The sequence below is a fragment of the Diabrotica virgifera genome, chromosome 7, assembly GCF_917563875.1.
Source record: "Diabrotica virgifera virgifera chromosome 7, PGI_DIABVI_V3a".
NCBI classification, from domain to species: Eukaryota; Metazoa; Arthropoda; class Insecta; order Coleoptera; family Chrysomelidae; genus Diabrotica; species Diabrotica virgifera.
The window spans coordinates 140,223,631-140,246,712 of record NC_065449.1 but is presented as its reverse complement, the minus strand read 5'-3'; the positions used below and the strand labels follow the sequence as shown (position 1 = coordinate 140,246,712).

Here is a 23,082-nt window from a genome sequence, read left to right as displayed (position 1 = left end):
CTTTTTTTGATTATCTTCATTATTTCATAAAATTAACCATCTTTAATTTTAATAATCCCTAATAGACTAAGAGCCGCTATATGTGAAATTTCTTAATGATTTTAGGCACGACGGGACCCTATAACTTAAATAGTAGAACCTAAAAGAAAACGTTTGAGCACTGTGCCGTCACTTTTCAGTGGCACATGCGTCTACAGTGGCGCATCAAACTTTCCCCTTATGGACGGGATACATAAATTAAAAAATACCCTCACTCATTAACAGAATTAATTTTTTTTTTATTTTTTTAAGTTCTATGTGACTAAGACATAAGACTCATAGTAATTTTAACCCACCACCCCCTTCTCCCTGCCCCCACCATCAAAAACTTTATTTTTCGATTTTATTTTTTTTTGGTGGGATGCAATCAATTTTAAAATTTCAAAAAATTCACACGCATAGTTAAGACTTTTATAAAACACGTCTATTTTTTATAGACCTGTAGGTTGAGTGTACATAACCTCAAAAAATAAAAAAAAAAAATTTTTTTGGAAAAAAGCATATAACTTCTTTTTGGGGATATCTGCAGATCTAATTTTTTCTCAGTCTTGTGTATTTTATCAAACACTATATTTTTGATTTTTTTCAGATTTTTCTGTAACGCTGGTCACCTTCAAAAATCAAAAAAACTGTTTTTAAGGGGGTTTTGGGGGGTTTTAACGTGTTTTTCTGATTTTTAAATATTCTAAAGGACTCAGTTACTTCAAGTTACATATAACCTATAAAAACAAAATTGATTTGATATATTATGAATTTTACAAGATAGGGAAAATCCCCCAAAAACCCCCCAAAAAACAGTTTTTCGGATTTTTGAAGGTGGGGAGACTTTCAGAAAAATCTGAAAAAAAATTAAAAATATAGTGTTTCATAAAACACACAAAATTAAGAAAAAATTAGACCTGCAGCTATTCCTAAAAAAAAGTTATACGCTTTTTTCAAAAAAAAATTTCTTTTAATTTTTTGAGGTTATGTACACTCTACCTATGGGTCTATAAAAAATAGGCATATTTTATAAAAGTCTCAGCTATGCGTGTGAATTTTTTGAAATTTTAAAATTGATTGCATCCCACCAAAAAAAAAAATAAAAACGAAAAATGAAGTTTTTGATGGTGGGGGCAGGGGGAAGGGGGTGTTGGGTTAAAATCACGCTGAATCCCATGTGTTAATCACATAGAACCAAAAAAATAAAAAAAAATTAATTCTGTTAGTAAGTTCTGTTAACTTTTAATTTATTTATCCCGTCCATAAGTGGAAATTTTGATGCGCCACTGTCGACGCATGTGCCACTGAAAAGTGACGGCACAGTGTTCAAACGTTTTCTTTTAGGTTCTACTATTTAAGTTATAGGGTCCCATCGTGCCTAAAATGATTAAGAAATTTCACCTATAGCGGCTCTTAGTCTATAAATGAAAAACTGAAGAATGAAGTACTGAAAGCTTGGCAGCTTGGACAATGCCAAAATTTATTTTATCTACAATTTCACTTTCTACAATAATTTGATATTGGTTTTAATACTTACCTGCAATTTACAATTTATAAACTTTTTAAATTTTAGACGTCATAATAATTTCATGACAGTGATGACAGATAACTTTTGCAAGATGGCCGCTTTCGATTTTCAATCGATAGTTATCAATATTGAATAATTACTAAATCGGTAAAGTTTTAATTTATTTTATATTAATATAATTACAAAATACTACAAAATTCCACTTTTTGACACAAATTTAATTGATAATGTCGCAAATTGTGTACAATATTTTTAATAGTTAAAGTAAATAAATTTTAAGTTCACTCAAATACTCGCCATTCGATTACTGGCATCGACCACTTACATTCAACCGTGGTTAATTTGATTAATCGCGGCAGGTAAAGTAAAATTCTTCTTTCAGTACAATAAAGTGTTACTTTACTGCCGCAAATGGGGGCAAATGAGTACAATAATGAATGACTTTAGTGACGGTTGGCGATAAATATTATTACCACCTTGACAACCTTCAAATTTAATACAATATAAAATGGAAATAAGCTGTTATAAAAATTGTGCTATCAATAATTTTAAAACGGAGTATAATAAATATTGGACTTATTCTTTTAAGCAGCCTCTTAGGTTTTTTACTTTTTTCTGCATGTTAAAGAAGTTAAAGCAATCAGTAGAGATTGGCGACTGGCTAAAATGGGGAAAGTATAATTATGTTTAACTAAACATTTCAATTTACTAAAAATAATCTCACTAAAACAGCGAGGAGATTAAAATGGTTAATTAAAATATTTTCAGGTGAAAGTCGGAATAAATGTTACAAAGATAACAAAAATTTACACGTGAAAACAGTAAGGCAATAAAAATCCTTTATGATACATTTAACTCGATTTAAGAAACATAAAAATTAATGCCCGATTATATGATTATATTTTCAATTTAGACAGTATGGTGCAAATATTATGGAATAAATTCGTATTTCGTAAGCTAGCGAGTGTGAGTAGGAACCGCAAAATAGGTCGATTTTTATTTTCAAATTATGATTTTTTGGCAAATATATCATAGTAGTGACGTCATATATCTGGGCGTGATGTCGTCATCAACGATTTTTTTTAATGAGAAAAGGAGTCGTGTGCTAGCTCATTTGAAAGCTCATTCGATTCTCTGTTCAGTAATATAAACATTAACACTATTATTTATACAGGATGTCCAGAATAATTTTTTTATTAAATTAATTGACACAATAAGAAGAATGGATGTAATTTATTCAAAATACATTTTACTGCTGTTAGAAAACAGAAAAAAATGTTTATTTCACAAATAAACATAAGCCAGTCTATGAGAGCAAGAACAGGATATTACCTCTGAATTCTACCCTACTGAGTGGATGTTAATTAAATTTTGGGAATAGCCTCTACTTATATCTCCTAATTCAAAGTCTACCCTATATACAATGGCGCTTTTATATTGGGGGCGGTTCCCACCCCTTCTCGAGGGTGGAATTTTTTGGTTAAAATAACCACGGAAGTGGCTCGAGAACCTAATTCTAAGCAAAAACTGTTCTATAATTTTTTGAAGTTATACTTCTTTAGGCGCGATTAAGAGTGAATTTTTATTATTCTGGGCGCATGCGCACACCGACAGTATGGTGTTAGTCGCTAAATCTTTTATAAGTTATGTAGCTCAAATAAGGTGTGCGTGAAAAGAATATATTAGTGTTTTAGTAAATATATTTATTATAATTTTTGTGTCTTTGGATTTGTCTTCATCGGGAGTAAGATAATAAGTATAATTGAAAATGTTTATTCAATTGATCTATTTGTTACCGTGATTGTAATTATGTCCGAGAAATGGTCGTACGTAAAGAGAAAACTTTTTACGGTAGAGCATTCGCCTACAGATCGAGAGGTCCCGCGTTCAAATCCGGACAATTCATATTCTTTTTTTTTTTTTTTTAATTTTTGGTATTCTTTTAGTTCTTTCTAAAATTGGTTTAATATTTAATACAATACAAAAAACTGTTTAAAATAGATATAATGATTTCGTTGAATTCATATAATAGAAGTAAATATAACTTCTTACGTGCGTACAAAGTACACACATTTTTTTTTTCGAAAACAATACTTTTTGAGTTATTCGTATAACACCTTTTCGAAGGGTTTTTTGCGAATACTATGCATCTAACTAAAAAAACTATATAAACCATTTTTGTAGCTTATAAATAAACAAAGAGGCTGGTTCCCTCATGGATATTCTAGTTATAATACAAAAAGGGATATGGTAAGGGAAAACAGTTTGTTTTTTTTTGGTGCATGTTCAAATCGGTGTATTCAACTGGAAATATCAGAGAAACGGTTGATTTTAGGTGTATAATGCCACCAATACATTTTGTAGTGCTAGAGAAGATCTTTAAAATGAGAAATATTAAATGTCGATTACAGTCAAACTAAGCGAGATATGCTGCAAAAAAATTGATGACTAATGTAATTTAAGAAAAAGTGAGAAGTATATTATTTAACTCTTGATCCACCAGAATTTAAATGCATCGTTTTCCTTCTACATTAGCATTCACTATAGTGTTATTTCTATGTTCAAAAAGTGGAACGGGTTTAAAATGGATGGTTTTTGAAAAAAATAAGGTCAAATTATAGAGCGCATTTTTAAATTTTCATAAAAATCTTCCTTTTTCTCCATGTAACTTGAAAATGATAAGAGATACAGTAATGAAAAACAAAAATAAAATGTTTATCTAAAAACCCTACATTTTTGTATTGTATCTTTTTGTCGTATCTTTTATCATTTTCGAGTTACATGGAGAAAAAGGAAAATTTTTAAGAAAATTTAAAAATGCACTCTATAATCTGATCTTATTTTTTTAAAAAACCATTCGTTTTAAACCCGTCCAACTTTTTGAACATAGAAATAACATTATAATAAAAGGTATTGTAGAAGAAAAACGATGCATTTCAATTCTGGTTGATGAGGCGTTAAATACACTTCTCGTTTTTTCTTAAAATATATTAGTCATCAATTTTTTTGCAGTATATCTCGCTTAATATGGATGTAATCGACATTTAATATTGCTCATTTTAAAGTTCTTTTCAAGCACTACAAAAGGTGTTGGTAGCATTATACACCTAAAATCGACTTTTTCTCTGTTATTTCAGGTTGAATAAGTTGAATACACCGATTTGACCAAAAAAAAAACAAACTCTTTCACCTACCATATCTTTTTTAGTATTATAACTAGAAGATTTATAAAGGAACGAATCTCTTTGTTTTTTTAAGCTAAAAAAATGTTTTATATAGTTTTTTTGATTAGCTGCATAGTTTTTCGGGTATTTTCAAAATAATCTGTGAAATACTGTGAAAATATCAAGTCAATCGATGTAGTAGGATAGAATTCGGAGCCAAATACCCTCATTGGCTTGGCTGCCCTAACAGTGCTTTTTGCTTAAATTAAATGCTCAAATTACCCAGAGGTACGTGGGTGGCAGCTTGAACATTGAAGTGAACGAGAAGTAATGTTTATTTGCCAAATAAAATTTATGTTTTCTGACAGCAGTAAAATGTACTGTGAATAAATTACATACACTCTTCTTTTTGTATAAATTAATTTAATTTAAACAAAATGTATTGGACACCCTGTACCTATAAATAATTGTGTTCATGTTTATATTACTGAATAGAGAATTGAATAAGCTTTTAAATGAGCTAACACACGACCCCTATTCTTAGTAAAAAAAATCATCGTTTTCTTCATCACACCCAGATGAATGACGTCACTAGTACAATATATAGGTATGCCAAAAAAACGTAATTTAAAAAAAAATCGAACTGTTTTGAGATTTTTCCTTAAAGTCGCCAGCTTACGAAATACCGAATTTATTCGAAACATTTGCACCATATTGTATAATCTGAAGTCAATATTGCATACACACTAGAAAATCGGTGCTTATAGAGAGGTATGAAAATTTTATTTAATAATTTGTTGCAACAGGCGATATTTAAAAGAAATTGCAAAAACAAAAACACAAAAACAAGAAATGGATAGATAAGAGCACTTAGCAGCAACTCAAAAGTTGAAAGTGGGAGATTTAGTCGTGGGTTAAATGAGGAGATGAACAAACTTGACTCCGTATACAAAGGTCCATTTGCAATTATTGAAGTGGATAATGTAAATTGTAAGTTCAAGTTAGATTCGGAAAAAATAAAGGAAGTACAAAAAAATGAACTTTATCCTTATAATAAGCAAACGTGACGAAAACGTTAAGTAATTAGTAACTATATTAATTAAAGAGATAAAGGAAGGCTGAAAAGTTTAGTGAAACATAAAGACAGATATATTTTTTATATAATAAAGTATGAAAAAACGATTTGTTATTATTGTTTACGCTTGTTTCTCATTCCATGTCTTTAACAAGTTAATATAAAACTAAAAAGGGGTAGTTCCCTGGATTGGCTGTATACCTTATAGTTAAACAAACTGGAACATGAAGTAAAAACCACTTCTATGTAAAAGGTATATTTACTAAAAATTTTTAGAATCCCAATGGATTCAATAAAATGAGTTCATCAGAACGTTTTCAAACCTATCGGTCCATCATCAGTGATCTAAAATCAAATAAGTAATCCCACTATTAAAATTGAAAAGATGGTTGAATGGACCGATAGGTTTGAAAACGTTCTGATGAACTCATTTTATTGAATCCATTGGGATTCTAAAAATTTTTAGTAAATATACCTTTTACATAGAAGTGGTTTTTACTTCATGTTCCAGTTTGTTTAATATAAAACCTTGTGAAACAATTTGCATTTTATGATTCGAAATCGGTTGCAAAACTAAGGATCTAAGGAGCAAAACACGTGACGGTATGTATCACCCTCCGTCTCACTCGTATTTTCAGATCGTCTATGCTCCTTCTAAAAGAATATTGGAATTTTCATAACAACAAAACCGTTAACCAGATAGATCACAACCTGAGAGATGGAAGGCAATTATCCGATCTCATGAACTTCAGAAGCTACGGAGGTCCAAACATAGATAGTGACCACTCTCTTGATGTGAACTCACACACAGAAGGATGAAACACTTTTGAGAATATTCGAGTGTAAAATACTCCGCAAAATATTTGGAGCTACAGGTATTTTGTTATATATTTTGTTTTGTTTTGTTTGACATATATTTTGTTTTCCAGTTGACATTACCATACGTAAACTTTCCCTATTCATAATAATATTTCAAGATTACCAAAATAGTATGTTCATTACGAGTTGAAAGTGTCACTGTCACTTTTGGATTGTTAACCCTTTTAGGTATGCTTTAAAGGAGTATTGTTCTCTATAATACAATATAATGAATTCCTAGATGTTCTCCCTCGATGATGGTGGAGGAATTCACCAGAACAAAGACAGGCGAAACAATTTATTACAGAACATTCGCCAAAAGTTACGGCAAACCTAATAAGCAACCACAAGAACAGTCAAAGCCATAGTAGATCTGCTAACAGGTCACTCTAAACTGAATATAGCCCAATAAATGACCATTTTGGAGTGTAATTTCCAGGGGCAACTCTGAATTGCATGAAAATTTGGATTTAGGTTCTACTTACCCTTCACTTCAAAGTTGAATTTGTGCCGTTGGTTGCTTTTACTTGGAGGGTGACATTCACCCCCCTTTACCCCTTCTCGGGGGGTGAAAAACGTGTGTTTAAAATAAGGCCGGAAATGGACAAATTGACTTATTTAAAGCACCTTTTGTTCTATAACGTTTTTTACGTAAGTCAATACTTTTCGAGTTATTCGCGATTTAAAATATTGATCTTTCGACAAAAAAAACTACGTTTTCAGACCGTTTTTCCCAAATAACTCAAAAATTAATACTTTATCGAAAAAAATATTTTTAGCAAAAGTGTAGCCTATAAAAAAACAAAAAAAAAAAGGTGTACCAGTAAAGTCTACAAATTGAGTAGAAGCAAAGTTGTAGCTCATTAAAAATACGTTCTTATTCGTCTAATTCCAAATCGAATAATTCAACGCGAAATCACTGAAGAAAGAAGAGTTTTTGGGGAAAACCTAATTAACATTTTTAAAATACCGAAAAAAAGCTTATTATTAATTTTTTACAAAAGTTTACAGCATCAAAAATAAACAAGTTACACTGAACAAAAAAGTTGGCCCTTTTTTTTTGGTAAAAAAATCGTGAAATCCTCCCTCTATTTAGCACCCTAAATGAAATTAATCGTTTGGCTTTACCATCTATTTTAACTGTATGTGTATTGTTTATATGATCTGTAAGTTTGATTGGTTTGAAATGCTTATTTTTGAAAACATTTGGTTTTATAGTAAAAAAAATTTTCTAAAAATTTTTGAGAAATTTCATTTTTTCAAAATAACTTAAAAAGTCTTAGTGATAAGAAAAATCTTAAAGAGTAAAAAAATGTAGGTTTTGCTATTACAAAGATATGCTAGTTTCATTTTGTTCCTCCGTAAAACAAAAATTGGTTAAGATATGGCTGTTCAAAATTTGCATACACTCATGATTAGTGACCCATTCAAGCTTTCTCAATTATAACCTTTTCAAAAATAAACACTTTAAACCAGTGAGACTGACAGATAATATAAAAAATAGATAGGTAAGTAAATTGTTTGTAAAGCGGTAGCGATTAATTTCATTTGGGGAGCTAAACACGGCGAGATTTTCATGATTTTTTACAAAAAAAACAAAGAGAGCCAACTTTATTTTGAGCGTAACTCGCTTATTTTTAATGCTAAAACTTTTGTTAACAATTAAAACAAAGCTTTTTATAAACCCTTTAAAAAAGTTTAAATGGGTTTTTCCCGAAAAGTGCTTAATTTTTCAGTGATTTCACCTTGAAATATTCGATTTGGAATTAGACGATTATACACCATTTTTTTGGGTTTTTTATAAGCGACACTTTTGCTGAGAATATTTTTTTCGATAAAATATTTACTTTTTGAGTTATTTGCGAAAAACCGTCTGGAAACGTAGCTTTTTGTGAAAAATCAACATTTTCAATGGCAAAAAACTCGAAAAGAATTGACTTACGTAAAAAACTCTATAGATTAAAAGTTGCTTAAAATCAGTCAATTTATCCATTTCTGGTCTTATCTTGAACGTATGTTTTTTCACTCCCGAGAAGGGGTGACTGTCACCCCCCAAGTAAAAGCAACCAACGGCACAATTTCAACTTTGAAGTGGAGGGTAAGTAGAACCTAAATCCAAATTTTCATGCAATTCGGAGTTGCCCCTGAAAATTACACGGTATCGCCGAATTTCCCTTCATTTACTGGGCTACTAGGCAGTTAAAGCTGATGGGATTAGCAGATAATAACGTATGCAGATTCTGTCGTCTGGAAAAAGAAACAGCAGAGCGTATTTTATATCAGGGTGACAGCCTGCCAGCTACATAGCAGGTTCAGTCTCGAAGGTATTACACCTTTAAAAATGGTTAGGCTCTAATCTGAAAAGGTGGCAGTGGAAAAGGTCAATTGCACCTCATTAAATCCATCTTCTTAAGTTCTTTATGGCAGCGGAGCTCAACCGGGGATTTTTGCAGTTACTCGAGCACGTCAGAAAATCACATGGTGAGAAACCTTTTACCCTGTAAATGTACCCCTACCATATATTGGATCTTAGTATAGGGGAGTTCGTTAAGGGGTGTCCGAAAAAATCTATCCTTAGAAAAACTCGAAATCGTCAGATTAAGATAATAGTCTAAGATCCGAATAGGAGGTCGAAATGTACCCATCTGCTTGCCGGATGAAACATTTTTTTTTATTAAATTTCATGCATAGACAAACACGACCGGCATGGGTTTTCATAGCTATCCTTAAAGGGGGGCCGTAGGGGTTTGAAATCAACATTTCAAGCACATTTTTGTGAATTTTTTAAGTATAATAAAATTATTTTATTTTTTAAATTAAATAAGCGTATTCAGTATGATTCAAAGAATACTCAAAAAAAATTCAAGGAAAAATATTGAAAAATAAGCCAACGGTGACAAATTTTGGATATTGCCGTGGACATCTGAACTTATCATTGGATCATGGTAAACAAAAAATTCAAAAAGATTTTATTAGCTTATATGTTTATCGAGATAACTCTGTCGAATTATTTTAGTTAGAATGATTTTTGACTTTTTGGTATCACTCAGAAATCAAAACAACGAATTTTTTGCACAAAAAAGGGCGAAAATTAATATATTTATTATTGTTTAATAAAAAATAAGCAAAAAACAAAAAATATATCGACAGCATTACCTCAAGAAATGTCTAAAGAAAATATACAGAGTTGGGATAAAGTATGGAACCAAGCAAATATCTTTGAAACAAAAAGAACAATATTTATGAAACTTTGCATGCAAGTACAGTGACGCAAAGGGCATCTGATGCCTTTGATGATGTATGAATTAAAAATAACAAGTTCTTTTAAAGTCCGCAAAAATATACAGGGTGTCCCATTTAAATTAAATAAGTTAAGGGTATTTCCGGGGAAACCGGAAGTTTAGTAGTTACAAAAAATATGGCAACAGATGCCTTTTGCGTCACTGTACTTGCATGAAAAGTTTCATAAATATTGTTCTTTTCGTTTCAAAGATATTTGCTTGGTTCCATACTTTATCCCAACCCAGTATACAAAATTCCAGGTGGGTCAGTCAAGTAGCTTTTGAGTTACAATTTTTGAGTTACAAGCCTTTGAACAAAGCAGTTTTGAGGAAAAAGCGTTTAAAGTATTGTCAAGTTTTATTTTCAATTTCTTTTTTTTCTGTCAAATCGTAAAATGATGCACACCGGAATATGTTTTTGAATCGCGGAGTAATATACAAAAGAAAATGAGAGTAGTTGTTGACCGTTGTTCATTACGTTCAAGCGTGCTGACACGAACCTGCTGCAAAGCGAGTCGAAAATAGGGATATTCAACACTATCTCCCTATCTTCGACTCGCTTTGCAGCATTTTCGCGCCAGCACGCTTGAGCGTAGTGAGAAACGGTCAACAGCTCATTTTCTTTTGTAAATTACCCCGCGATTCAAAAACATATTCCGGTGTGCATCAGTTTACGATTTGACGGACAAAAAAGTTGAAAATATAAGTTGACAATACTTTAACACTAGAAGCACCAGAGCGGTCATTTTGACTGCTTATTATTTTTGACACTCAGTTTTACTCATTTATAGTTATTTTAGAAACTTGATAATTTATAACTTTTCCTATATCTATTTGAAGATTATAATTTCTCTTTTACAGCTACTTAGCGGAATTACTTTTTAAGATATGCTAATGTCTACCTAGAAGCAACAGAGCAGTCATTTTGACTGCTTTCTCTTTTTGACCCTCTGTATTACTCATTCATATTTATTTTACAAAATTTATAATTTGGGACTTTAATATTTATTTGAGGATTATAATTTCTCTTTTACAGGTACTTTTACAGTATAATTACATTTTGAATATAGTTAATGTCTACCCTAGAAAAATTGGGTAATAATGACAAGGTATTCTACATTTTGTTCTATTTTCTGGGAAGTTTTTACTTATTTTATGTATACAATGCATCGAAAACATTTGTTATTAGGTAATTTGAGTCAACGGCGGATCCAGCAACCTTGCATGGAGGGGGCAATGAAATAAAAAATCTCTCGTCACTCGCGTACGCATGATTCTTTTTCGTTATGGGCTGTTACTTTATTTTTCTTCATGTACCATGTCCTTTCAGAACGTTGGTTACTATCATAGCTATCTTAATTTTCTTCTCTGCCACCCTAAATCGACCACGAAGTGCTTTTTCGTCCTGGACTGCGTTTGCCTTCTATTTTCACTTTAATAAATAATATTTGCATAATATTTTGTAGCAACCTATATTTGAAACTTCTCATTACATGTCCAAAATACACCACTTTTCTCTTCTTGATGCCTTCTATAATCTCAGTAGTCTTGCTGAGACGTCCTAGTATTGTGGAGTTTCGAATCTTCTTCAGCCAAGATACTTAAAATTCTTCTGTAGAACCACATTTCGAAAGCCTCAAGGTGATTTAGGTAAGTAGATCGATTTCATTCACAGTCCAAGACTCGACACCATACAGTAAGACCGAGAACACGTACTTTGGAGAAGGAATGCTGTTTTATGTTTCATTCCGCTATTCAGTTGTCAACAGGATACAAAACTCGCTATTTATTTTCAATCGTAATTATCTCTTGCTTAAAAAAAGGCCACACCAGGCGAAGTCCCAAAGAGGGGGTAATTGACCCCATTGACCCCCCCCCACCTTGGATCCGCGCCTGATTTGAGTATACTCTTTGCAAGTGCGTGCTCAATATGTATTTTGATTTTTCATTGTGATCTTTCTCTTTTCTGCTGTTATCACGTCTCGTCGATATTTGACTGAGCAATAACTATTGGAGTGGTTACATAATTTGTCAGATAATGAATATGAAGTAGAGTTATGTGATGAAAATGTATCCAATAATGAAGAAGACGAGTATGTGCCTGATAAAGTTGATCAAGGACATTCATCGGGTAGCGATTCTGAAGATGAAGTTGAGATTGAGGATATGCTCAGTAGTACTTCTGCTTCAACTTCGAATGCTGACTCCAATACCTCTTTAGAAATTATTACCAACCGGGTAAGAGGAATTCGCGGAAGCAGTTTAGAGAATTCCTCCATCGCAACATAGTATGGGAGTTACTTTGCAATAGCGCTAGTACACCAGGTTAGCAACTATATTATATTAGTAGCTTCACTAGCTTATATTTATGTATTCACTTAGGCATATAATATTTTTGAGCATATTATTTTTTTATGTGTCTATTCGTGATAAATGTTGGCGACCATCATGGGAATTTTTACCTTATCCGCAGGATGTTGTTCTTCCTGGGCCCCGTTTTCCAAATATTTTTCCTTGCAGGATGGCTTCTAGAAGGGTATATCTGGATTCATTTCGCATAATGTGTCCAAAGCATTCGAACTTTCGAGATTTGATGGTGGTACCTCTCGGTTCTTCTACATTCTTCTGAGGACCTCCTCATTTGTGACTCTCCGATTCTTTTGTGGCTATTCTCCGATATAGCCACATTTGGAATGCTTCCAATTTTCTGCACATATTCTTTGTTCAAGGTCCACGATTCAACACCACAAAAAACGACAGAGAAGACGTAGCAGGTGAAAGTGAAAGACGTAGCAGGTGAAAGTGAAAAACATGTGAAATTTGTCATATACATAAATGTAAATAAAATTTGTGTGGGTCTTGTACAAGCAAAATTGAAAAATTTTGCTACTGCATAAATCGTGCTTAAATAATTAAATAATTCATTTAAATTAATTAAATATGTCTTTTATTATTAGTTATTACTCAATATAGGTTTTTATCAAGTAAAAAAGAATTCAAAAACGGCTGGCAATAGAAATTCTAATACCCGTCATTTTGACCGCTGCGGTGCTTCTAGGTATGCAGAAATGTTGGTGCTTCTAGTGTTAAAACCGTTTTTTTTCAAAAATGCTTTTTTCAAAGCTTGTAGACATTGTAACTCAAAAACTACTTGACCAACTCACCTGGAATTTTGTACACATTTTCTTTAGACATTCTTTGAGGTAACACTCTCGAGATGTTTTTTGTTTTATGCTTATATTTTGATTAACAATAATATATATGTTGATTTTTACCATTTTTTCTTTAAAAAATTTTGTTCGTTTGACTTCTGAATGATACTAAAAAGTCAAAGATCATTAAAACTAAAAGAAACGTGACAGCGTTACCTCGAGAAACTCATAAGCTAATAAAAGCTAATAAAATATTTTTGAATTTTTTGTCTACCATGATCCAATGATAAATTCTGATGTCCACCGCAAAATTCATTGTTTTTTGAGGTGTCTCTAAAAATTTGCCACCTTTGGCTTATTTTTCAATATTTTTTCTTAATTTTTTTTGATATTCTTTGAATTATACATAATATGCTTATTTAATTTAAAACTAAAATTATTCTCCCATACTTGCAAAAAAAATTCACAAAAATGTGCTTAAAATGTTGTTTCAACCCCTACGGCCCTCCTTAAGGATAGCTATGACACGATTTTGATAGGTAACCCATGCTGGTCGTGTTTGTCTATGTATGAAATTTAATAAAAAAAATGTTTTATCTAGTATAGCCAAAAGATGGCATAACCCAGACATCCAAAGTGAAAGTTATCCTTCAACACCAAATTGTTTTATATGGTCCACACAATGTCCAGAAAAAAGTCACACCATTTTGAGCGTCGGGTTTGGGGGGGAGAGGGGGAAGAAATCGCTAAATTCGTAGTTTTTTAGGTTTTTCGTCAATATTTCTAAAACTAAGCGGTTTAGCATGAACTATCCTTTATACAAAATTGTTCTACATTAAATTTGAAATAAAAAAGGCCCTATGCATAATCTTTCTAAAATGAATGGTTCCAAAGTTACGGAGGTAGTATAGTATAACTGGTCCAAAAAAAGGCCTAACCCAAACATCCAAAGTAAAAGTTTTCCTCCAACACCAAAATGTTCTATATAGTCCACATATTGTTCAGTAAAAAGTTACACAATTTTGAGCGTCCGGTTTGGGAGGAAGATGGGAGAGAAGCCGGTAAATTAGTAGTTTTTTTAAGTTTTTCGTCAATATTTCTAAAACTATGTTTTAGCGTAAACAATACTATATACAAAAATGTTCTACATGAAATTTAAAACAAAAAATGTTTTATACAAATTTGTTATAAAATCAACGGTTCCTGCGTTACGGAGGGTGAAAAATCGAGGTTTTCGATACTTTTTATATTTTTTGGGCAATATTTATGATATAACTATTAGGCCGGGCCGAAAAAATTTTTTTCTACTTTTTCTATACGGCTAGTTGCCAAAAGTTGTGACTAGTATTTATATAACCCTATACCAAATTTGGGCCGGTTTAAAAAATAATTAACCGGGCCCCCTGGCCCTTAAAATTTTTTTTGAGTCAAAATTTTGTTTTTCAAATTCTTGTACAAGGCTAGTGGCTAAAAGTTGGAACTACTATTTATATAATCAATCCTATATCAAATTTGGGCCGGTTTAAAAAGTAATTAACCGGGCCCCCGGCCCTTAAAGAATTTTTATTTTGTTAAAAAAAAATGATAGGGGCCATTAAAAAAGCTTCTGTTGTCATATTATATTGTTAAGCGAAAGAAAGATAATACAGTCGACAGGAAAAGATACTTAAGCTTTTAAATGCCGTTTTAGAAGATCTAAACTAAATTTTCAAAGATAATACAACGCTGGTCATCGACAAAAATAAAATTCGCAGAGGAGTTAAGGAAAACAGACGGCAACTCCAGCACGAGAATAAAAATTTAAACAAGCCATTCAACATTTAAACAAGTCAATTAAAGGGCTAAACTGTGATGAAAGAAAATATCAAACCATGGTCTTCAGAAACGCGAGGCGAATTATGAAAACTGAAGACCATATAGCTTTAATCGAAGGACCCGGTAATTTATATTTTGGGTACTTAGCTCTTAGCCATTCTCGTGTCATAGATATTGTCGAAGGTCATTGGAATTATAGAAAGGCGAGTGCATAAACCATTACAGCGGAATGTATGCCCGTTGCACGCTACTGAACTTGCCTTGCGATATTTTCTGCAAAAACTAGATGCGCACACAAAAGGTCCCTATTCATATTCTGAGCTGATTGGATCCCCTCTTCCCAATTGCGAAAAAATGCCTGTTATTAAATTTAAACCCATAGAAGCTATCCTGCCTCTTGTAAACGAAAATGATCTAAGTCCAGATCAACAGTATTTATTCAAACTATATAATTATATAGTTTTCTCCAATTATTATAATAATAATAATTTGAGATGGAATATGTTCTCAAAGTTTGGCAGAGAGAAGTCCAGGATGGCACAAACACGTTGGTTCATGGCAGCGAACCGCATTAGAGTTTATGTAGCTACATATCCTTTTATGAAAGCTTAAAGATTTTAGCTGAGTTTGTATTACAAGACAAGTATATTCTCGTATGAGGTTTGAGATAAAAACTTAGACAAGATTAAAATATGGTGCCAGGCATCTATGGAAATTAATATAGGCCTCGAGAGATTTTCCGAGTTTCTCATCAATTATCAATAAAGTTATTCAAGACAATGCTTAATTTGCACACCCGGAAGTCATTCAAATTTGTATGTTAACAGATTCACGTTAACGTATTAGAGAGGTTGCTGTCAAAAAAATTTAAAATATAGGAAGGCTGGTATAAAAATTGCGTTTTCATAGTATCCCTAAATCCCTAAATCAATTTCGATGCAGAAGATTACATATATCTCATAGTGGACGGGTGGAACTCGCCATGCAGCTACCTCATCGTGATGAGTTCTGGGTTAAATAAATAATAATATACAAAAGAATGTTAAATATGTCCATAATAGTTCAATGTAACAACCTTTCGTGCCGAATATTGATTCAAGCAAAGAGCAGCACAGTTCACAGCGCAAAAATAGTAAATAAATATGAATTGTTTACCCCTCTTTTATATTTTTAGTCCTGGGGGCTGGTTAAATTTTTTTAAATCATGATGAAAATTTCTTAATGAGATAGTAGCATCGATATTAATATTTTGGACACTAGCCCGCCCCAAAAATAAAGCAAAAAAAAATTATTTTTTTTAGGCCCCGGGGGCCTGGTCAAAAATATTTTAATTCGGCCTATGTTTGGTACACAGTATTAGGTCCACCATACACAACTTTTTTTTACTATCCCGTTTAAAATTTCCCAAAAAAATTTTTTTTGCCCTTTTTCGGCCCAGCCTAATAACTATACCAAAAACCCAGACATCCAAAGTGAAAGTTATCTTCCAGCACCAAATTGTTCTATATGGTCCACATAATGTTCAGAAAAAAGTCACACCATTTTAAGCGTCGGGTTTGGGGGGGGGGGGGGGAGAAATCGGTAAATATAAAAAGTATCGAAAACCTCCACTTTTCACCCTCCGTAACTCTGGAACCGTTGATTTTATAACAATTATGTATAGAACCTTTTTTGTTTTAAACTTTATGTAGAACATTTTTCTATAGAACATTCCTTACGCTAAAGCATAGTTTTAGAAATATTGACGAAAAACTTAAAAAAAATACTAATTTGCCGACTTCTCCCCTATCTCCCCCCCCCCCAAACCGGACGCTCAAAATGGTTTAACTTTTTACTGAACAATATGTGGACCATATGGAACAAATTGGTGTTGAAGGAAAACTTTTACTTTGGATGTCTGGGTTAGGCCCTTTTTTGGACCAATTATACTATACTACCTCCGTAACTTTGGAACCGTTCATTTTAGAAGGGTTATGCATAGGGCCTTTTTTATTTCAAATTTAATGTAGAACAATTTTGTGTAAAGGGTTGTTCATGCTAAGCCGCTTAGTTTTAGAAATATTGACGAAAAACCTAAAAAACTACGAATTTGCAGATTTCTCCCCCTTCTCCCCCCCAAACCCGACGCTCAAAATGGTGTGACTTTTTTCTGAACATTATGTGGACCATATAGAACAATTTGGTGTTGAAGGATAACTTTCACTTTGGATGTCTGGGTTCGGGTCTAACTATACCATACTAATCCGGCAAGCAGATGGGTACATTTCGACCTCCTATTCGGATCCCGTAGTATAAAGTAAGTAAGTTAAGTACATGCAGAACAGTGTATATTTCAAAAATTTGACGATTTGAGCGGGTTGTAAGAAAATTGGTGTCAAAAATTTCACAAAAAAATGCGAATATTTCGAGAAACAAACGTCAGATCGAAAACTAAAAAATACGTGCTCAATATTTTTCAAAAATCTATCTAATGGTATCTGTCCAATGGTAAAATTTTAAATAGGAACCCCGCGATATTTCGCAAAATGAACATCAGATCGAAAAACTGCTAAATACACGTATTCAATATTTTTGAAAACTCTACCTAATGACATCAAACACGATCCCCTTGGTGGTGGGGTGGGGGGTTACTTTAAAGTCTTAAATAGGAGCCCCCATTTTTATTTCAGATTTGGATTCCTTACGTAAAATAAGTAACTTTTATTTGAGACTTTCTGTCGAATTATGGATAGATAATGCTATAATCGGAAAAACACAATTGTTAGAAATGGAAAATTAAATTAAAAAATTGAAAGTTCCCATTTAGATGGAAAATTTTACTTAACTTTTTTTTGGTTTCAGTCAGGACCTAATCTTCACAACACAATAGGTCCCCATAACGCTCGAGTAACTGGAAATTTAGCATATTTTTCTCTCCTACTATTACGCGTTCGAATATTTTTTTAAACAATACGTAAAATTTTACTAAAATTCTTTGTGACATAATATATAATATCAATGGATATAAAGTTGGAAAAATCAGTATAATAAATCAAACAAGGCGCACTGCAAAAGAAATTTTGTTTTAAGAGAGTTAATATTTGTCTTTTTTTAAACATCGCACATATGGTACTTCTGTCATTTAAACTGGAAACTATATAGCGATAACGATCATTTAACGTATATATTTATATAGATTTGATATAAATCAGTGTTGTGACTGATATCTTATAGTCTTTGTTAAACAAAGATGTAGGTATGTACTGGGGCCTGATGATGGGGCATATATTGTAAGCCTTGAAATCGGTAGCCACAATTTTCATCAATAAAAACTACTTAAGATTATGAATATTGACTAATTTCCTATACATTAGTACCTATTATGAACTCACATTGGCAACCTTTTTATCATAGATTTTTATTTTGAAAACATAAAACATGAAATAGTTACCTGGTTTTGAAAAACAAGTGCCATCACCGAACTCAGGAAACCTGGCACAATCCAGAAACTCTTTAATTTTGCCTTGAAGTCGGTTTCCGCACCCAGTCATGAAGTCTCTGCAGAAACTTCTACAAGGCAATATCATCTCATCTTCAGTGGTTCCTTTCTTACAGGAAGGTTGAAGAATTTGACAAATAAAGTCGTATGCATGTCTGTAGCATTCTGCATCCACCTAAAGGATAATAAGGAATTAATAGAGCATCTATTTTGTGGATAGGAAATAACAAAAGACATTTATATAAATGCAATTTTTCAGTTGAACACGCCACATGAAAACAGTTTTAGAACTACTTTAACCCTTAAACGCCCAACCTTTTTTAGGTTCCATGTACGCCCAAGGGTGGGTAAAAAATGTCCACCTCGAAAATAGCTAATATATTTATTGAGAGTTGTTGAAAATGGATTTAACTTAAGAATCCTATGCTTAATAAACACAGCATCTTCTAAAATATTAATATAAACAATTTACAAACCTTACAACAAAATTACAATGTACATCAAAATTAACATACCAGTAATTCAGATTTGTCGATTTTCTCCATATTCTTTCTTTCAGCCTCCTCATTGGCGGATAATTATGTAGATTATGTAATTATACATCGATAGTTATATGGATTATCTTCCTACCAACGAGAAATTATATAGAAACCTTTAGTAACAAGTTTTGCCAAGGGTGTACTTTTTATGCCCATGCATATTTAACTCAAGATGCTGCTTTTATTTTCAAAAATATTGGTAGAACCAAATTAACATTCGATAATGGGCTGTCTTTTTAACCGGCGAGTAGTCGCGCGGTGAGATAGAATCTCAATTTTTATCCTTTTTAGCGATAACTTGATGAAAAATTTTGCAATTTTGACAAAATTTCGTAAGTGCCTCGAGGAAGGGTGTAGTAATGCGCAGGAATTTTCTTCTTCTTCTTCTTTTTGTGGAATTTATGGCTTTGGGGAAAGCCAATTAGCTTTAACCCGCGAGTAGTCGCGCCGTTAGATAGAATCTCACATTTCATCCTTTTTCGTAATACATACAGTACAATTTGTCAGTAACGGCCACTAAAAATGAAAGAACTATTGGCCGATATAGAAAGGTAGACGGTATTGCCAGTTTTTTTAGTCTACATATAATTGGTTTGGGAAATTTTTAAACTGGCCGTTAGGAAAGGTGGCCGATGTTGGCAGGTGGCCGTTAACACAGGTTTTTTTAATAAAATTGTTAGAAATATATATTTTCAATATAAAAAGTAGATAAAAATAGTACAAAATAAAAATTTGTTTTAAATTCGTATTTTGAGATAGAATCTCACACGCGACTATCGACGTTACAGAAGTGAGCGCGACTACTCCCGGGTTAACAATAAATAATTTTTAAAAAAAATTTAAACACGTAATAAATATGTTACAAGAGAATACGCATTAGGTGGACATTTTTTACCCACACTTGGGCGTTTAAGTGTTAAAGAATATTACGCTCTAAACATTATTGGAAGCTGTGTAGGAAGGGTCTAGTCTAGTTGATTTAGTCGAGGCATTGAAGCACAAAAAAAGGCCTTACTGTCGATTTTTGACGCAGTAAGACGGATTTTAATGCAGTTTGGTGCGTTGGATTCGTGAGAATGTCAAGAAATTTTGTGAACTAATGTAATGAATAAGAAATTTGAAATTGAATTTGTGCATAAGAAAAATGCATTTCAAAAGTGCATTTTGAAATAGGCAATTATTATAAATTTGCAACTCGGTAAATAGTGGGAAAAATTGACTCAATTTTCTTACTCGGGGGTTTTTGGGGTCGCTGAAAACGAATATGAGGCGAGAGTGTGAAAACTACCTGGTGCCTGCAGCGGGTGTAATAAACGTCTTCCTCTGGTGGAGTATTGTGGTAATTTATCATATAATTGGCTTAAACTCATTACTCGGGGGTTTTTGGGGTCGCTGAAAATGAATATGAGGTCGGCGAGAGTGTGCAAACTACCTTATGCGTGCAGCAGGTGTAATAAACGTCTTCTAAAAAAGCTAAAAAAGGGGTTGTTGTTGCCGAAGATACCGATGTCCTCGCTTTAGTTACTGCTCTTACACCACAGAATATTGATATTTATTTCTTGAAACCCGCTCGACCTAATAGTGCAGAAGAATTATACTATTCGAAGAGTCTGGAACATTTACCTGCAATTGCAGAAAACATTTTATTGCCTCATGCTATCACACGGTGTGATACAGTATCGGCAACTTATTATCAAGGAAAAGCTAAATTTTTTAATAATTTTCAAAAGTATGCAGATCTTGCGGTACACGCAAAAAAGTTTACAGAAAAGGATGTACCCTTTAATGAAATTATTGACCACGGCTGCCAACTTCTTATGGCTATGTAAAATGCCCTGATAAGTTTCAGGAAACCGAATATTCCTGAGCAATTTAAACTGAGTAATATCCAATTAGCTGAAACTTATCGATACAGAATGTACTTAATGGCTATTGCCAAAAATAAAAAGATTGTTATTGGAAAAATTCTTTAATCTGTTGATGCATTTACCCAGCATTTAAAAAGGGTATATTTACAAAAACACATTTGGCTGCATGGAGAGGACAGTAACATGAACCCAACCGATTGGGGATGGAAATTACAAAATAATGTATTAATTCCAGTTAGAATGACTCAGCCACCTGGTAGTCCTGTCGCCAGGGGGGTACAACGGCCTCCTTAATTCAGATGGACTTACCCAAGTTTTTTTTATATATTTTGACCCGTAGAATACGAATTTTTTGGGTAACAGTTGATCCGGATGTCGATAAGATTGTTATAGATTATAGACAAAGAACTTGAGGAATTACGTAACAGCGATTTCTCGCAAAACAAAACATATTTTTGTATTTTTTGGGTCATTTTAAGCAAAAAATATTCCTACAAGTTTTTTCGTAGAATGCATAGTTTTCGAGATAACCGCGGTTGAACTTTCAAAAAATCGAAAAATTGCAATTTTTGAACCCGAATAACTTTTGATTAAAAAATAAAGTAGCAGTTCTGCTTACCGCATTTGAAAGTTTAAGTCAAATTATACCGGTTTTGATTATTTGCATTGCTAAAAATTAATTTTTTTATTGTTAAACTAATCTATAAACACATAGTGTTTCCCGTGCCTAATACATGCGTTTTAACGCATGCTACGTAGAAATTGCCTCGCTTGCACTTGTAGCTACTCTACCTACTCGTACGATTTTAAATGGGAAACCATTGAAAACATCACTCACATACTAGGTGTTTATATCTTTGTTTGACAATAAAATAATAAATTTTTAGCAATGCAAATAATCAAAACCGATATAATTTGACATAAACTTTCAAATGCGGTAAGCAGAATTGCTACTTTATTTTTTAATCAAAAGTTATTCGGGTTCAAAAATTATAATTTTTAGATTTTTTGAAAGTTCAACCGCGGTTTTCTCGAAAACTATGCATTCTACGAAAAAACTTGTAAGAATATTTTTTGCTTAAAATGACCCAAAAAATACAAAAAGATGTTTTGTTTTGCGAGAAATCGCTGTTATGTAATTCCTCAAGTTCTTTGTCTATAACAAACTTATCGACATCCGAATCAACTGTTACCCAAAAAATTCGTATTCTGCGGGTCAAAATATATAAAAAAACTTTTGTAAGTCCATCTGAATTAAGGAGGCCGTTGTACCCCCCCCCCTGGCGACAGGACTATGGTCCTCTAAACATTTTAAATTTAATATTCTGTAGTTGTAAGTCAGACTGCGGCAACTCATGTGGGTGCAGGAAGCATGGGTTAGTTTGTAATTTAGCCTGCAAAAATTGTGCAGGCTCTGATTGCACAAATATTGCATTGAACTCGAGAGAGGAAGGCAATAATGAAGAAGAAGATGATAATGATGAAGAAAATGAATTTTAAAGATAAATTACGATAAATTTTGTATAATGAACTTTTTTTAACCATAAATATATTATAATAATAAAAAATTATGTTTATTTATAATAAAAATACCACCCTTTTTGATCACTATAGTTACATCGAAGAAAATAGATTACCCCAAAAACCCCCGAGTAACGAGTTTAAACTAATTATACACATAGTTTCAAAAGTTATGCACCACCCCTCGCATTCACGATGTTTACGCTTTTATAAATCCGTATCTTTATCACATCTTTAATGGACCTTTTTTTATAAAAAATAGACCATTTTTGGTTTTTTATTTTATTTGATTACCCATTTAATTGGCTTGGTTTTGCCAAGGTGTAACCATTTGAAAAATTTATTCTGGTGAAATTTTCGAAAACGTGATTAAAAATGAATCGTACTTTAATTTCTGAGTTGGACCGTATAAGAATTATCGATTTAGTTGAAGAAGGCCATTCACAGCGGTTCGTAGCGGAAAAAGTGGGTGTTTCTCAGAGTGATGTCTCACGGATATGGAATAGGTTCCTGGAGACAAACTCGATACGGAATAGAGGTCGGTCTGGTAGACCCCGAGTTACCAATGATCGACAGAATAGATATATCAGAATTTCCATCTGTAGAAATTCTTCTGTGTCTGTACCAGCCCTCCAAAGAGAATTCAGGCATGCTACAGGAGTCAGAGTATCGTTGGCTATAATAGGAAGAAGAATTTTCAGACTCAGGTTTGAGGAGTCGTCGACCAATAAGAGTTCCTTAGCTACAACCTAGATATGTTTTGGACCGCCTCCAGTGGACTC

At 32.7% G+C, this 23,082-nt stretch overlaps 1 protein-coding gene across 3 annotated transcripts in view; it reads right to left on the bottom strand.

Moving 5' to 3' along the window:
* The window catches only part of LOC126888063 (atrial natriuretic peptide-converting enzyme), a 331,414-nt gene that overhangs the window by 116,706 nt on the left and 191,626 nt on the right, over positions 1-23,082 (bottom strand). For all 3 annotated transcript variants that reach the window (XM_050656080.1, XM_050656081.1, XM_050656082.1), the window contains one exon: positions 18,325-18,547. In XM_050656080.1, the coding sequence (XP_050512037.1) occupies positions 18,325-18,547 (223 nt within the window). The remainder of the gene's footprint in view (positions 1-18,324; positions 18,548-23,082) is intronic.